The following is an 18001-nucleotide window of genomic DNA, read 5'->3' as shown; positions in this document are numbered from 1 at the left end:
ATTTATTCCCATGGTTTTAAAAGAGGAAGAGGAGAAGGAGAAAGATTGAGAAATTTGAGAAAGTTAATTAGTGGTGGGGATAGTTGATTTTGTCCTAAAAGAAAGGGGAAGTTGGGGTTGAGGGAATATATACTTGAATAATGATCCAATAAAATTTACTTGAACTTTAATATGTTTAAGGGTAACTTTGAATTTAATGTGTCATATAAATAATAAAGATTTTGGTACAAATTAAATGTATATCAAAATTAATAATACATATGCACAGTAGGGGTTAGGACAATATATATATATATATGTTGGTCGATCTGTACATATTTAAGTTATATACATTAAGCCGTGTACTATTTTTTTTTGGAAAAATTATTAAATTACACACCTCATATTTCTATATTTTCAATTATTCTCTACCATTTGTAAAAAATTCAAAAATCCTTCTTCTGATACATAGGAATGATGTTGATACATCGCGATTTGATACATAGGTCCTTTTCATGATACATCGCTAATTGATACAAACCAAACACAAAATGTATCAGCAAAACATAAGTTTTACTGCTATTTTTGTTGTGTTCATGATATATTAGGTGTTATAAGCTGATTCATAAGTTTTATTGATATTACAATATTTATTTTGTATGAACTAGCGATATATCATGAAAATGACTTATGTATCAAATCGCGATGTATCAGCGTCATTCGTATGTATCAGAAATCTGAAAAAAAGAGGGAATTTGGATAATTACCAAAAAAATCAGAATAAATTATAATTGAATTTTTTCACTATGAAATTTAAGTAAACTACCCCTTTTTTTTTTTTTAACAATATCAATATAAATTAAAACTTTAACTTATGACTAAATTAGATGCCATTTTTACCAAGTTAGAATATTCTTCATGTGATCACTTGGGCTAGTGATCCAAATAAATGCATCAACGGCGTCAACTTATGCAACTTAGGGAATGGGCTTTGTGTCACTAATGATTGATAAGAAAGGCTTAATTTTCTCAAGACCATGTAAAGAGATAAATGATTCAACATTTTTGGGACTCATCACCTTCTCCCTCGAGCTTAGAACTGAACATTTAGAGCATAGACAATAAAAGATGGAATCTCAATATCAGATAAACCATTGAATGAGTTGACTCTAAAATCATAACAACAAATGGACGGATTTAACTCAATTTCAAAAGTTAATTAGTTCAAAAAGTGATCATGATTTTCTAGAATCACATAAAAAACAAATGATTCAAGCCCCAACAAATGTGGGATTCCATTACCCTCCCTCCCCCCCTCCTCCGGAGATATGTTGGTGCACGTTAAGGGCTAGACATCTGAAGTGTGAACAATATAAGATTGAGCCCAACAATAGATTTTGCTCAAACTCGATAAAAAATTTATTTAGTATGTACAAATAATATATTCAATATCCTACATGAAAAAATAATTATAGTCTAAAACCCATATACTAGCTCTACCGTTGTATCCAAACATCGAATAAACCATGAATTGACCAACCCTGATATCATGATAAGCAATAAACTTTGAGCCTAATTACAGATCAATTTCAAAAGTTTGCTCAAGAAGTATAGAATATAATTGACCAAGACACTATAAAGAGATAAATAATTCCAACCCAAATAATGTACAAGGATGAACCGTTGTGGTACCATTTGTTTCTTTTCAGCTAGGTAGGGACAGTAAAAAATTATAGCTTGATTGTCAACAGGAAGAAAAGAGTTCAATCATAGAGAGATTGGCATATAATTGATATGTTACAATCAATTATGGTTATTAATTGAGAGGAAAAAAAAAATTCTCCATTAATTGAGAGAATCCATAGACCATAGGGTAAAATTATTGGTCCTTTATACATCATCTATCAAATGTCATTTCATGAGTAAATGCACTAGGAAAATTATTGGGACAAACAATGGTAATTCATTATTGGGACAAACAATGGTAATTCATTATTGGGACAAGCAATCACAACATTCAACAAGGAAAATTATTGGGACAAACAATGGTAATTCAGCTAAAACGGATCGTTATTCGACCCCCAAATCAAGATTTTATGTGAAGAACCCTAGGGTCATATTTTCTTATTTCAGCGTTATTTCTCCACCAATATACCCTAAAAAAATATGTTCATAATCACATAAAAATTTAATGGAAAGGATGAGAATAATTACCTTGACGCTTTGGAATGAAAATTCCTATTTTTTCCTTCTCCTTTATTTTTCTTTTCCCCTTTCTTTTCTTTCTTCCTCCGTAATTTTTTTCCCAGCTTCTGCGTTCTGTTCGTCGTCGTTGTTCTTTTTTTTTTCTCAAACGAATTATGTATAAAAATTTATAAACCCTATCATTTTTCCTTAATAATTGGTGTAGAGTATTAATTAAATTAACACTTTAACCCACTAATTAAATAAGTTACCTAAGTTTTTCCCTTAACTAAATAACTGTAATTATCGAAAAGTCCAAAATACCCAATTAAAAATTTACGGGATGAGTCTTTTATGAACTAAAAATCTCTAATACTCAAAATGACCTAATGAGTCGTTACACAACTTTTAACACTTTTTAATTGGAGTTTTGGATCCATTATATTATTTTGCTCCTTCTTCTTTAAGATTATCAAGAACACATGAAGAACACCAAGAACTCCAAATTTTCAACTTCTTCAATTCTTCACGTAATCACCTCAAATTTAAAGAGCAGTGTCCCTCTGAGCTAGATAGTAAAATCCAATAACTTTTAAGCTCGAATTCAACCTAATTCAACAAGACACACTTAAAAAATTTCTTCGTTTCAAAACTTTAACCACTTTTAATGGTAGAATTTTCTTCACAATTCTAAATCACTTGAAATTTTGAAGATAGATTCAAAAAATACTAAGGAGCAAGGGTCTAGTATCAAAAACACGAATCAAAACAAAAATTTGAAAATTTGAGACTAATTTCCCCTTTTTCAAGTGTTGTGGAGTTGTGGAGAAAATTTTATCATTGAAGGATGTTGAAGTTTTGAAACTTTGAAGAAATTTTAAGTGTGTCTTGTTAAGTTAGGTTGAATTCGAGCTCAAAAAATATTGAATTTTGATATCTAGCTCGGAGGAATGTTACTATTAAAATTTGAGGTGATTTTGTGAAAATTGAAGAAGTTGGAAATTTAGAGTTCTTGGTGTTTTCATGTGTTCTTGATGTTCTTAAAGAAGGAGTAAAAGGAGTACATTTGATCCAAACTCTAATTGAAAAGTGTTAAAGTTGATTGAGTGGTTTTGTAAAATAGGAGTTAAAAAATAATGGCATAGATGAGCCTTTTCTCAAATGACAATGACATAAATGAGCCAAACTTTTAAGGATGATATAAATGAGTCTTTTTTCAAAGTTTGATGGCATATTTAAGCATTTTTTCCTTTTTTATTTTATTGGAGTGAGAGACATGTGGGTTAGGCTTCTTGCGTGGCTTAGTGTTGTAAAGCTGATTTTGAAGATTTCTAATTAGGCTGTTTTATTGGTGTTTTTGTTAATAATAATATGATTAAACATAATTTTATACTTTAATATGACTTTAATTATAGTTACCCATGTGCACAACAGGTGATTTTGGTTTCATTATTTGAAGAGCAATATCAAATTTAGTATTTTTAATCAGTAAGTGTGTGGCCTTTTTATTGTATATGCTTCCGTTTTAAATTTTGCCAAAAAAAAAAAACTAACTCATATCTATTGCAATGTTTTATTGTCCAAACCTACTTTCCTACATGCTTTACCAACCTATATTTATTTAAAATGTAATTCTTTCATAAAACCATTGCACCGAAGCAAAATAAATAATATGTAATAATAATAAAAAAATATAGTAAAAGAGTAATAATATTGCTTTAAAAAATTATGAAATTTTATATTTTTCAAATTTTCCTTACCACTTTTTAAATCCAAATTATATATTCAAAAGTTAAATCAGCTTCTAGTCAAATAAATAATTTTAAGTGTATATCCAAATGCCTATTAATTAAAATCCAGAAATGCATAGTATTAGTGTACCCTTGATCCACACATGTTTTTTTTATATCAATAAAAAAGATCTTGCATAGCTGTTCTCTTTATTTATCTACATATTTTTTCATTAGAAAACAGAGTCATCAAAAGATTCTAATTTGAAAAAATCCTCAAATCGAGTATTTACATTTTCAAATCATTTTAAGGTCCAATAAAAAAGTGTTATTTTTTTAAAAAAAGAAACGTCTCTTGAGTATAAACTTTATTGTTACTTCATCAGACATCACTATTTAATATGTATTTATTTTTTCATATTTTTTTACAAATCTATTTAATTCGCAATAACTTCAAATATGTAATGTATGAAGTTTCACATATATAAAGATCAAACATTTCTATTGAAATTCATATAAAAATAACTGAATTTCAACAACATGTGCATGAATTTCAGATAAAAATGATGAAGTTCAACATTTAGGGACTCAACGTCCTTGCTAAGTTTTGTTCAACCAACTAATTGAGGAGAGTTCGACTTTTGATATAACATATATTTTACAATCCAAAATCATGACACATATTATCTGTTTTAATCCAATAGACCTCACAAATTTATTTCTTAGGCTACATAATGATTTAACTCAAAAATGTGCGTATCATGTGAACTTGTGTTTATCTTATAAAATCCTTAACTTTTCTTTTTCATTCCGATGTGAAATTCACTTGACCTATCATATGTATCGTTTTAAAAAAACAATACACATCACAAATGCATTATACCAAACTATGAATATGAATCTTAGAACAAAGCATTTAAGAAAATTGGCATATGTCCCAAAATTTGGTGTTATTCATAGTAAATTGACAAGCATATTCATATAGTCATAAAAATAATATTGGAAGTTACATTCACCATGACTTAATTGGGTCAACATCGCTAAAATCCAAAGAGACAACCATCAATTTCCTCAACAATTCATAACCACTAATATATGTGGCCATGTGCTCATCAATGACCAATGGTTTCATCTTTTTTCCTACACCATAATTATGTATTTTTAGGTCCATGGACTAGGGTTTTAGAAGGAGTAGCTAACTAATCAATTTATGGGATAATTAACATTACTTTTATAAATAGATCCGAACCAATAATATTTTTTAATAATATGCTTCAATAGAGCAAATATGAGAGGAACTAATAGATACAAAATAGTGTAAAAAAACATTTTAGATAGTTTTAAGAAACACCAAGAATATCATCTTGGATTTGTGGGAGGAAGAGAATTTCAATATTCCTTTTATTTTTAGAGGTAAAATCACATCAGTGTTAGAAATGTATTCAACTCATTCCAAAGACTTTTGAGTTTTGTAAAATAGGAAAAAACATTCAAGCTACATTGTGAGAGTGAAGGTAATGATTTTTGAATCTGATGTATTGCTAGTACATTTTTTGTGAAGATTGATTTTTAAGATTTTGTCATACTTGGTATGTATGACTTCTTTAGCTAAGATCAGGTTCCACCAAATGAGCTACCCATGATAGAATCATACTGTTACATTGATTTCACAACGCATACTTTATTGCTAAATTTATATCATTCGTTATTTAATATGTTATGATAGGTCAAACTAAAATAATTTATTTTGTCTTATTAGGTCTAATCCGTTGGACATCTATCCAATTTTTCACTTTTTTGAATTTCTTGAAATTTCTTTTTTCTATTATTGGTGGTATTAAAATGTTGGTATGTCTGGATATTTTATCCATCTTTTAAAAAAAATGGATATCTCAAAAAAATATTTTAAGTTCAATTCGTGTTTTTTCTCTTCATCCAGACCTTTTTTGATCCCATGCTTTCCGTTGGTCAACAACCAACTAAAATCTCTACACTTCTTACTCGTACAGGCTTGACGGAGTTAAGCTGTATTGAGGGAATCGCTTCCTCCGACTCGACTTCTTAGATTAAAGATGATTCATGTATCTACTTCAATGATACCATAGTTCCATACTATTATAGAAGAATATCCGAATAAAATATGCATCTCTTCGACTCCTTTATATTCATTCAAATTCTCTTTTAGCCCAGTCCATGACACTGCAAGGCAATGTCACTTCGGTTCGATTCGATTTCGATATGAGCCTAGTATATTGAGACTTTGAGCTTAATACTCAACCAGTTAAACGAGAAGATAAAAAGAGTTCATCTAATTTTTAAAATTTATACTTGAAATAAAATGATTACTTTATTATTACTGCTACTTAATTGGATAAAATTAGAATTTGTAGGTATACTGATGGAGAAGACAAAAGAATAATTTAAACATTGAAAGCTCCTTAATGACAGTGTTTTTCAAGAAATACAATACATTTATAAGACACTTTCTAAAAATTTACTATAAAAATAAATAATAAAAAAAATACGAATTGGTGAAGCTCATCATAGTTTAGATTACTTCAAGTTGTAATATTCTTCATTTTGTATATAATGTAATATATTAGTGAGTATATTTAAGAAAGAATTAGTCAGCAATAATTTTATCAGAAAAGGTAAAAAATAGTTGAATACCGCATTTTAAATTAATTATTTTGAAGAGAATTTACATTGTATACTTCTCTTATGACTTAAAATGAAGTTTGCACATTTGAGCAAAATTTGCATACATATAATTAGTAATTTCAAGTATGGGATTTGGAGAGATTGATGTGTACGCAATCATATTCTATCTTCTGAAGGTAAATAAATTATTTTCAATAGGTCCTAAACTCAAATGAAACATATATAACTCAAGTATGAAAAGAAAATACAATAGTGAAGAAATCATACTTAAAGATAAAAGGAGAAGAAGAAACAAACAAGATGTAAATGAAGAAAAGAAAACATGTAATAAATCGAAGAATAAGATACTAGTAGTAGAGAAAACTAGACAACATTCAAATACATACTAACCATATATTCTTATTATCACTCTCTATACCTTCGTATATAGGGTCATGTCCTCAGTAAGCTGCATATGTGTCATATCCTGTCTAATCACCTCTCCTCAATATTTTTTTCAATCTACCTCTACTTCTTCTCATACCCCCTCTTCTAACCAACCTCTCATACCTCCTCATTAGGCATTTGTGCATCTCCTCTTCACATGTCCAAACTATCTCAACCTTGACTCCCTCGTCTTATCCACCATGAAGGATACTCCCACCATGTCCCAAATATCTTTGTTTCGAATTATATCTCTCCTAATATGTCCAATTCATCCGCCCCGTTCCAATACGATATGTAATATCATCGTCAACCCCCGCCCCCCCCATTTTACATGCATCATCTTCTGAAAATGACTATTTGATGATACATTCTGTACCATACTAAAAAAAAATCTTCACAGACTTATTAGCTAAATGACAATTGGCACCATACAATAGGCTCAGATCAAGCACAAGTTTTTCAAAATTAACAAATAGACTAAAATGTTAATTTTAGCATATACTATATAATACTCGTTTTAGCAAAGGAAAATAATAATCAGTAATTACTAAATGATACTAATAGAACAGTAACAGCAAGCTCACGAGCTACAGAAAATGCAATTTCATAATTTTGTCCCCATCGCCAAACTGCAAGAAGTCTTTTCCAGATGATCCTAGAAGACTATATACTCTACATAACATGTACAAAATCTTTGCTTCAACGCTACTCAGCGAATCACAACCTCCATCCACAATCAAAATCGCCAAATCGTAGCAATACATGCTCACTTCGTTCAATCAGGGAATAGGATATGCACGTCTCAAGTGTGTCAACAGGTCTATATAGTTAAAGCCTACTGAATGGCGTCACATGCCAGCACACACAAGGCTTTGTGCGAATTGAGATCTTGTCATAGAAGGACAGAGTAATAAGAGTTCATAACTCATAAAGGAGGTTCGGTTTTGCTCTGACAGTGAAACGAGTTGCAGCACAATTTTCTTTGAAACCAACAGAGGAATGAAGAAAACAATGTGTTACAAAGTAGGGAAAACTAGAGTCAAGTTCAGCAGAACCATCTTGAACTTCTACAAGCCAAGCATGTTTAGATAGTCATAGCTCGTCTGAGACGATTAATTAACTCAATCTCGTAGAGCATCTTGGCATTAGTTAGTCATAAACCACTTCAAATCAGTACAACCTCTTGCTTCTTCAAGTTTCCATCTTTTATCACTTAACAAGACTAAGATTAGTTGACAGTTCCAACTGACATTCATGACCTTAAATAGTAAAACAAATATTAGTACTAGAATGTTGCTCCACTCTGAACAAGCAATAACAAAAAAATCTCAACTCCAGAGGTCGAACTTTTGGCTCACCTACTGAGAATGCCAAATAAGAGCAACAGCATACTAGCACTTTAGACTCTTTCTAAAGCCAGAAATTTTTCATTAGAACTCTGGGATATTGAATATGATCAGAAGCCAACAGATCAACTATGCAGAGCAACCTGATATTCGAATTGAGCAACTACAGAAGCATAACACTTGGGTTCAAAGGACTATTAAGAGTTTGATGTCTCATTTATACTGCTTCGAAGCATTATAAGTTTCAGAGATGGATCTTAACAACTTCTTGATAAATTGGGATGGTCGGGCTAATACTAGAACATCATGAGCAGAAACCAGCTTTCTAGACATAAAAATCTGATACCATACTCACAAAATGTGACTGAATATGCCTTGATGTATACACAACAAAAAGGAAGAGAGGAAATTCTTGAGAATAACTTCATTATTTCATTATTTTTGGACGGAATACAACCAGTTAATTCTTACTTAACTAACAGTAGGAATAAATTACAAATCATGTCAATAACGAGATATAATAGGTCGTTTTTTCTATATTATCAAAAAAACAAAAATGCATCCCAAGATACAAACAGTCACACAATTAGAAAGAGGAAATGAGATTACGAAAATGTTTATTTGAATTCTCATTCTCAATTACATCTACAAAGAACAATACCTCATGTCCGAGTACAAGACGAGTCAAAATCATCTGGAGCAACTCTAGCAATCCAATTGTTAAGTGTCTTCTTAATATCAGCATGATTAACGTAAGCCAATTCATACATACTACACAAATTCACCACAAGAGTCTCATTCAATGCAACAGTCGGAACCCTCTCCAAAGCATTCTCCAACACCTTAATAGCATCCGATAAATCCCTCGAATACATCAAACACAAAGCCTTATTATTCATAGCCACCATATCCATTCCATCCCTCTCGATACACTCTTCATACTCCCTTACAGCAGATACATAATCCTTCTCCACTATATACATCAATGCCTTACTCCTACTCACCAAATTCTTCAACCCCACTTCACTTTCACTCCCTATCATTCCCTCCACCGCGCTAAACGCCTTTTTCGCACCCTCCAAATCTCCATACTGCATTTTCACATATCCTAATTTCGACAACACGTTCGGATCATCATCCCCACATATTTCAATCAGCTCATTCAACAAACATAAACACAATTTGAAATCTTTTTGACTCAAATGATGACTAATTATCGTATTCAACACCAAAATCTCCCTTCTTTTCCACAAATCTTTACTAGGGTTAGTCAAAACTGTAAGTTTTTTCGATCGAATAAAATCAAAAAGTGTATATAACCTGTCGAGTGATTTCATCCGCTGACCGAGAGAGTAGGGAAGATAAGCATGGAGCCAACGGAGAGCAAAGGGGACAAAATTGCCCTTCATATTGGGGTAATGATTAGGGTAATTTTGGTAATGGAATTGTGGGGTGTTGAAATCTTCGCCATCGAGGAGGGTTTCGAGCTCTTGATTAGCATCGACGGGGCGGCGGAGCTTGGTGAGTGCTAAGACGTTGAAAGTGAGGTAGGTGAGGTGTTCGTGAGGTTTAGCGAGGAGGTTGAGCGACCTCGCGTGGCCGACTTTGTCAAGGATTGACTTCCACGCGCCGCGGGTGGCTAGGTCTTGGAGATCGGAGAGGTCATGGCAGATGGCGTTTAAGGAGGTGTATGGATTGTTTAGTGGATCGTCAATGGAAGTGGTGACGGTATCGGGTTGTGGTGGATTTGGGTCGTGTAATCCGGCGGTGTCCATGGAGACGGCGGCGGAGGAGGAGTACGGAGGTTTGGATCGGAGAGCTGAGTTGATCTGGATGTTAGGTGTTAACGCATTTTGGTTTCGAAAATTCGGGTCGGGTTCTCAAGTGGGTTGGATTTGAGATGGAGATGGATCTATTGAATTTTGGAAAAAATCCTCCTCTTGATATTCTTTTTATATATAATAATTGTTTGGGGTTCGATTATTTCAAATTAATATCAAGAAGCCTCACTTAGATGAATAAATATTCTCTTATAAAGACGTGAGTCGTCTTTCTCAAGCACTCATGAGAGTCAAGGTATGTGTAAGGAGCATAAAAGTACTGGGTGGAGTTTGCATAAAATTTAGGTAGAATAAATAAACATGACATTTAACTTGATTTAAGCCTGTATATATCCCTTCAATTAAATTTATATAAAGTTGAACAAATAGACGTATGTATCTTATGTGATATTCTAGGTGGTCAATTTGCATCTTATGTATTGTCCTATGTGTATTATGTCACGTTGGACATGTCTATCTACTTGTTTAATTTTATACATGTTTAAGTTTCTATTTATGCATATTCAAAGTTGGAGGCATAAATGTCAGGTAAAGCCAAGTTAAATGACATGTTTATTATTTATGCTTAGAATTTAAGCATAATACATAAACGTTTCTTTTAACTTGACTTCAGCTAATATCTATGTTTTTCAAGTTTAAATATGGACAACTAAATAATTAAAATTGTATAAAATTGAATAAGTAAACACATTTGTCGTATAAAATATTTTAAATTTATCTACTAAATGACCGTTTTACCATTTAAATTTATTAAGAGCTAGGTAAAAGAGGGTGGACCTCGCACGTGAAAAAATCGAATGCAAAGAAAAATGAGTCGATTTGTCCCCCTTATGCAAGATATACATGAGGGCTAATTCAAACATGATTTTGTAAAAATCTACTTATAATATTTTTGAGCCTATAACGTAAAAAGTGTCCATATTTAAACATGTCCACGTACATTGCTAGAATTTAAACTCTTGCAACATCTAAATTACCAAGTATTTCTTTTTGTAACAGCTGAATTAATTTGTAATAACAATAAATTATTATTGTAACTTTCAACATTCTTGGCCTATATAAATCAACCTTCTTGGTGAATTACCTACCCTGAAATATTCTCTCTTCTTCTCCAAAGTTTTTTTTGAAATTTTTATTCATGTTTAACTGAAATCATTTTTAAATAGTAACTTGACACGATATAATTTTTTATTAGTACATAATTTCTTATTGTTTTCATTACGTTCATAATCAATATCATAGTATTTTTCTAGCAATTCAATCTAATTTTCTGGTTTATATTTAATACATTATTTTAATCTCATTTTAATTGATTAAATTTCTCTATTAAAATATGTTTGTTTCTTTGAGTTAGAATCTAATATTTATTTTTTACACATGATATTAGAGCCAAACATATCTTTATACGTTGCAGCTTATACTAGCTAGTTACATTAACCAAGTATTAATACACTATTACAACAAGCATGCATTTACCAATCTCTTGTAAAAACGAAATATTAACTTAGTATTAAAACATTCATATATTTTGAAATTTCCAACTACACATATATATGTATTTTTTTGGTATTCTTGAGTCGAGAGTCTATCGGAAACAACCTCTCTACCTCAAAGATAGGAGTAAGGTTTTTGTACACGCTATCCTCTCAAGTCCCACTTTGTGAGTTTACCCAGGGTACGTATGTTGTTATCGTAACACCATATTACATTTACATATTAAATATTTAGTCAGATTGAATGATGATGCTTGGACTTTTTCACTTTGGGCTGAAACCAAGAGGTTTCATGATTCCCTTCTTGATTATTGCAAGAAGATGTTGTTGCTTCAGCCTGTAGATATGGTGCCAATGGTCGTAATGCTGAGGTTGGAGTTTCCATTTCAGCCTGCAAGCATAATAACAAACAAGAAAATATATTACTTATCTCTATCATAGAATACATATTTGATCTCTCTCAATGGTTAGATTAATCCTAAAAGATATAAAATAGATAGTAATTCATACCTTTAATATGAAAAATACATTACACCAATACAAATAAAGAGCCTTAAACGGATTGAAATTGAAGATTAAGTTGGGCTTAATTGAAGATTCATTTAAAATGGGTTAAGGCTTGAATAAATTGAGATTGAACCCAATACAAATTATCTTCAGTCCAACCCATAAAAATTTGAGCGGGTTAGACGGATTACCTATATTTGGGCTCATTTTGACACCCTAAAGTAGATAGATGTCAAATCCCTTTATTTTTTTGTATGCTTAGTTCATTATATTTTGAATTTCTTAGTAAAAAATCTTAGTTTTATCTCTACCTATCTGACCTTAATAGGAAAGTTTTCATTCATATGACTAGTCAATGCGTGCATGGGTGGATCTAGAATACATGTTACGCATTCGACATAATTCACTAACTTTGATTATGCGTGGACAAAGGAGAAAGGGAAATAAATAAGATTTTTGTTTTACGCACTCCATGTAAATTTGATGATGCAACTTAAAAGCTACATATTTAAATTTATTATCTCCTTCATTTCAATTTATGTAACATAAATAGTAAAATCAGATTCAATTTATCATAATCGTTATAATTAACTATCCATATTTTGAAACACGAAAAAATAAATTATCAATGAACACTAAAGTTGTAATTTTCTTTTTATAAAAGTTACCTTGGCAAATGAGAATGAAGTTTGTAATGGAGTGATAGCTGGGAAGACCCTATTTGAACATTGTGATTGCTTCAAATTTTCATCAATTAGGCAACTAAAACTTCCTTCTAAACTTGTTTGGGACATTTCAGGCTGCCATAACAAACAACAACTTGTCATTGGGGAAAATCATAAAAGGACGTTAAATGTAATTTTAAGAGAGCCTTCTTGCTAAAAATAAAAAATAAAAGAATCTTGACAGTTTAAGTGATTTTATTAAAGATTAGTTCCACTAAAATGGCAAGGAAATAGACTTTCGAGAGAGTTCTTTTTGTAGTAAATTAAAAAGAAAAAATGTGAAACATTTTAATAAAGGAATGAAGCACTTGAAAAAAAATGGGCAAATTACATATTTGGTCGGTCAATCAAAATAACTATATTTTGCTAGCTAAAATATTTACTATTTTATATCAAAGATGTATATTTTATAATAATATGAAAAATATATATACATTTACTGATTATTATTTTGATGGACAACTATACAGTATAGTTTTACTGAAAATAAATAAATAAAAGAAGTGAAATATATTGTTGAAAGAGCTCACCTTGGCAAATTTGAATGAAGTTTGTAAAGTGAGAGTTGGGAAGTTCCTTGTTGAATGTTGTGATTGCTTAAAGTTCTCATTATTTTGAGAATTAAATGTCCCTTCTTTATGATAAGTCTCACCACTTATACTTGTTTGGGACATTGTATCATAAGTAGTTGGGGATGGAAGGTTCATAGAACTGCATACAAGTCATCAACTAATTAATTATTCAACATATACACTACTAAAAAAAACTGAATTTAAGGACGAACAATTTTTGTAGCTAAACAATAAATTTTATCGCTAATCCTACTTAGCAATAAATTAGCAATATATTTTTGTTAGCTATGAGAAAAATAGCAACGGACTAACTATAAAATTCATAACTAATTTCAGTTTTTTTAGTAGTGATATAATAAAGAATAAATTACAATAAACACTCCTATGATATATCTTATATATTTTGAAATCAAACACTTACATCACTTAAGAGGATTGTAAGTGTAGGATATAAAGGAGTATAGTATAAATATTTTATTTTAAAATAAAAGGGGTATATTCAAAATTGAATCATATTATAAAAATAAATATTAATTAACCCTAAAATTAATAAAAAACTTATTTTATCCTTTAAAAATGATAGGAGATATTAAGGTCCATACCTTTGAGAAATTGAAGATGTTTCTGAGGCAGCATAGAGAGGACTATTAATATTGTTATTGTCATGATTATATTGACAATTATAATCTTCAAGCTCTAGCCATAAGTCATAAGGGGGTTTCTCATGAACTTGTGTGTTGTCTATGTGTTGAAGGAGTGCATTTATTTGCTATGATAAACCACCAAAACAAAAAACAATAATTAATTTGTAGAATCGGTATATATAAAGAGTCAGTAACAGAATCAGAAATTTAGTAAGCTGATTTGAAATCCTTATAAAAGGGTAGCCCGGTGCACTAAAGCTCCCGCTATGCGCAGGGTCCGGGGAAGAAATAATTTGATACGTCTAGTCAAAATACCAGAGTTTTTTCTTATGTCAATAAGGAGATTCAACAGCTTATATGTTATTAAAAAAGAAACTCATTTTTCTCTATTTGATTTTTTTAAAAATCCATTACCTCCATATTATCTTCATAACTGGATGTATGATTGCTGGAAAGTTGTTCCTAAACAAAATTAAACATTTAAAAAAATGAAAAACAAATAATATGTGGGCAAAAAATTAGAAGAGGTATGGTATACATCATACCATTCTTTGTCTAACTTGGTTCAATGCAACTTGAAGACGTTTTTCACACAAATCAAGCTCATGAAGTGGTGTAATTCTTTGTGTATCTGGTTCAAATATTCTTTAAATAAAGTCAAAATGTGAGAAGAGAATAAATATTCAAAGCATTAAGCAAAAGAAAAAGATACAAAATATCATATCAAATGAAGGGGATAAAACGAATTAGGTGCAAAGAACCAATTAGACTAACTTAATATAGATACATTAGAAATATAAAAACAAATATAATAATTAGATCGGAGAATACAGTTTCATTATAAGATTTCAATTAAACATACAGAGAGCTAGCAGAGCAAACTCGAATTGAAATAACATTAAATTATTAGGTCAAAAGTTTGTAGAGAGCAATAAAGTCCACATACCCAGCAGAGGCGGAATCTGAATTTAAAGTTTATGAGTTCAAAATTTTAATTCTTTTAAGTTACTAGGTTTTAAGTTTATTGTTTGTACATATTCAACGGAATTCTTAAGACAAATATAAGATTTGAACCAAAGTTATTGAATTCAGCGCCCTTTACCGAATGGACACCGACGAGTAAAATATTCTTATATTGCAGGATTTATCCTAATTAATTACCTTAATAATCCCTCAGCCTCATCGAGTTTACAATGTAAGCCATTGATTTCATCTTGAATTTTCTAAAAACAAAAATTAAGAGGAAACAATTAATCTTAAAGTTGATAATATAAAAATGAAATGAAAATTTAAAACAAAACAAAACAGAGAAAATGAATTAATTAAGCACCTTTGTCGTGTCATTTGCGTTGATGTATGCAGGATTTATCCTAATTAATTTTTTAAAAAAGAGAAAATTATGATAAATAATACATGAAAAAAATTATCCAAAAAATAAAATTCAATTAATTAAAGAAAACGAACCTTTCAATATCGCAGAATTTATCTTCAATTTCAATCTTCCTTAAGTTCCAAAGTACAGACTGCAGGGAGAGTGCGTTAATGAAAATGAATTATGTTAATTAGTTCATATTACTCTAATCATGGTCTCTCAATTATTAATAAATTTTAATTTTAGTTCTTGTGATATTTAATTTATAAACATATTTATCCCTCAATTACTTAAAATGTCCATTTTTTTAAATCAATTTTTGAATATTCACAAATTTCTAGAATTATTAACCGTTCCATTAATTAATTATTCATTTATTATGTTAAAATTTGTACTATTACTCTGTATTGTGTGCTGTTACTGCCTATTTTTCATGTGCTTGAGTAGAGTGTTTTTAAGAAACGATATTTTATCTTCTAAAAATAAGAATAAGATCAGTGTATATATTATTTTTTCCAAATCCCACTTTTGAATTATACAGAGTTTGTGTTGTACTCCGTGTTTGAGTGCAATATACTTCTAAAATTGGTCCAAATTAACATATTTTTCATAGAGACAAACCAAAAACATACATTTTAATTGACTTAAAGTTAAATATGTTGAATTATATATCACAAGTAGTGGCAGAGTCAGGATTTTGATTAAGAGGGTTCAAAATTTGAAGAAGTAGACACATAAACTAGTCGAAGGGGGTTCAACATCTACTATATATACATAAAAAATTATTTTAACCATATATAAATAGTATAATTTTTCACTGAATGACTTTCAGATGAACTCCTGACCATAAGGTGGCTCCGCCACAGATCACAACGACTAAAAATCAGAATTTATGAATAATTTTGGAAAAATAACGAGTCAAGTAAAGCTCACCTCTTTATTATTGATGTAGCTGCATTTGAAGGGAAAAAAAAGTTGTGTGTTAGATAGTCTAGTTAGTAATAAGAATATATAAAAGATGGAAAAGAAAAAAGAAGAACTTAACTAGAAAAAGAAACAAAAGGGGGGAAAAAATATAATAAAACCAAGAAGAGGAAAAAAATAATTACAATCCTCTTTCACTGTCTGGGAGACTGATAAGCTCAGAAAGAATATCTTCAATTCTGCATTAATAAAATTTAATCTTATTAGTCCCTCTAGAGGCAAGTTTATAATCAAATTTGACTTTAATTTTTGTTTTTGTAAGGTTAATCAAAATTATAAATTCAAACTGACCTATTATGCATTGGAAAAAAATTCACAACATGTTCTTTGGTATTTCATTTATTATAAAAATTGAAAATTATATTTATGCATGGGAATTATATAAAAGAATTTTATTACCTTCTTTTACGTGAATAATGTGTGAGACGACCAGAAGGAGAGAACATAATTATAGCAACATCTACGTCACATAAAACAGATAATTCATAAACTTTTTTGAGAATTCCATTTCTTCTCTTGCTAAATGTGACTTGTCTATTTGTCAAACTCTCTATCTTTAACAATGGCAACTTACTTCTTCCCATATTTCTTTCTGTAATTTATAAAGATATAAAAATATGTATATATGAATGTAATATATAATCAATTAAAAAATGAAAGTTTCATTTTTTGGATTGATATGATCTAGCAACATAATTTGAACGTATTTTGCGTTCATGTTGTTGGTAGAAATGATTGATTTCATCCCATTAAGAATTTAACGTCGGGGAATCCACTCTTTAACGTATATGTATACGATCAATGGAATAATTAAAAAAAATTCAAGGAAGATATTAGGGATGGAGAAAATGAATTTTGATGAGATTTTACATTTGTGTTTTTTAGGGTAATGAAAGTATTTATTCCCATGGTTTTAAAAGAGGAAGAGGAGAAGGAGAAAGATTGAGAAATTTGAGAAAGTTAATTAGTGGTGGGGATAGTTGATTTTGTCCTAAAAGAAAGGGGAAGTTGGGGTTGAGGGAATATATACTTGAATAATGATCCAATAAAATTTACTTGAACTTTAATATGTTTAAGGGTAACTTTGAATTTAATGTGTCATATAAATAATAAAGATTTTGGTACAAATTAAATGTATATCAAAATTAATAATACATATGCACAGTAGGGGTTAGGACAATATATATATATATATGTTGGTCGATCTGTACATATTTAAGTTATATACATTAAGCCGTGTACTATTTTTTTTTGGAAAAATTATTAAATTACACACCTCATATTTCTATATTTTCAATTATTCTCTACCATTTGTAAAAAATTCAAAAATCCTTCTTCTGATACATAGGAATGATGTTGATACATCGCGATTTGATACATAGGTCCTTTTCATGATACATCGCTAATTGATACAAACCAAACACAAAATGTATCAGCAAAACATAAGTTTTACTGCTATTTTTGTTGTGTTCATGATATATTAGGTGTTATAAGCTGATTCATAAGTTTTATTGATATTACAATATTTATTTTGTAT

The 18001-nt window shown here is 30.1% G+C and overlaps 2 protein-coding genes across 2 annotated transcripts; both read right to left on the bottom strand.

Annotated features, from left to right (window-relative positions):
- Window positions 1-7516: 7516 nt before the first annotated feature.
- Window positions 7517-10314, bottom strand: LOC129880824 (uncharacterized). Its single transcript, XM_055955042.1, has 2 exons — window positions 8988-10314; window positions 7517-8239 (listed from the first exon to the last, which is right to left on the bottom strand). Exon 1 carries the CDS (start codon window positions 10099-10101, stop codon window positions 8989-8991), a length of 1113 nt encoding a protein of 370 aa, XP_055811017.1. The 5' UTR covers window positions 10102-10314; the 3' UTR covers window positions 7517-8239; window position 8988.
- Window positions 10315-11895: 1581 nt separating this feature from the next.
- Window positions 11896-17048, bottom strand: LOC129877515 (agamous-like MADS-box protein AGL5). Its single transcript, XM_055953031.1, has 12 exons — window positions 16864-17048; window positions 16590-16643; window positions 16414-16432; window positions 15573-15631; window positions 15439-15478; window positions 15270-15331; window positions 14654-14753; window positions 14523-14570; window positions 14067-14233; window positions 13423-13603; window positions 12836-12967; window positions 11896-12051 (listed from the first exon to the last, which is right to left on the bottom strand). The coding sequence occupies exons 1-12, from the start codon at window positions 17046-17048 to the stop codon at window positions 11896-11898; spliced, it is 1203 nt and encodes a 400-aa protein (XP_055809006.1).
- Between the last annotated feature and the right edge of the window lie 953 nt (window positions 17049-18001).

Source organism: Solanum dulcamara, chromosome 2, assembly GCF_947179165.1.
Source record: "Solanum dulcamara chromosome 2, daSolDulc1.2, whole genome shotgun sequence".
Classification (NCBI taxonomy): domain Eukaryota; kingdom Viridiplantae; phylum Streptophyta; class Magnoliopsida; order Solanales; family Solanaceae; genus Solanum; species Solanum dulcamara.
This window is presented reverse-complemented; position numbering and strand designations above follow the sequence as displayed.

What these genes read in the sequence shown, in the direction of transcription:
- LOC129880824 (XM_055955042.1), bottom strand. Translation starts at nt 10,101, where the DNA reads ATGGACACCGCCGGATTACACGACCCAAATCCACCACAACCCGATACC.
- LOC129877515 (XM_055953031.1), bottom strand. Translation starts at nt 17,048, where the DNA reads ATGGGAAGAAGTAAGTTGCCATTGTTAAAGATAGAGAGTTTGACAAAT. An exon ending in GAGGCTGAGGGATTATTAAG is followed by an intron (nt 14,754 to 15,269) that starts GTAATTAATTAG and finishes CTTTATTTAAAG; the next exon opens with AATATTTGAACCAGATACAC. An exon ending in ACCAAGTTAGACAAAGAATG is followed by an intron (nt 14,571 to 14,653) that starts GTATGATGTATA and finishes AATTTTGTTTAG; the next exon opens with GAACAACTTTCCAGCAATCA.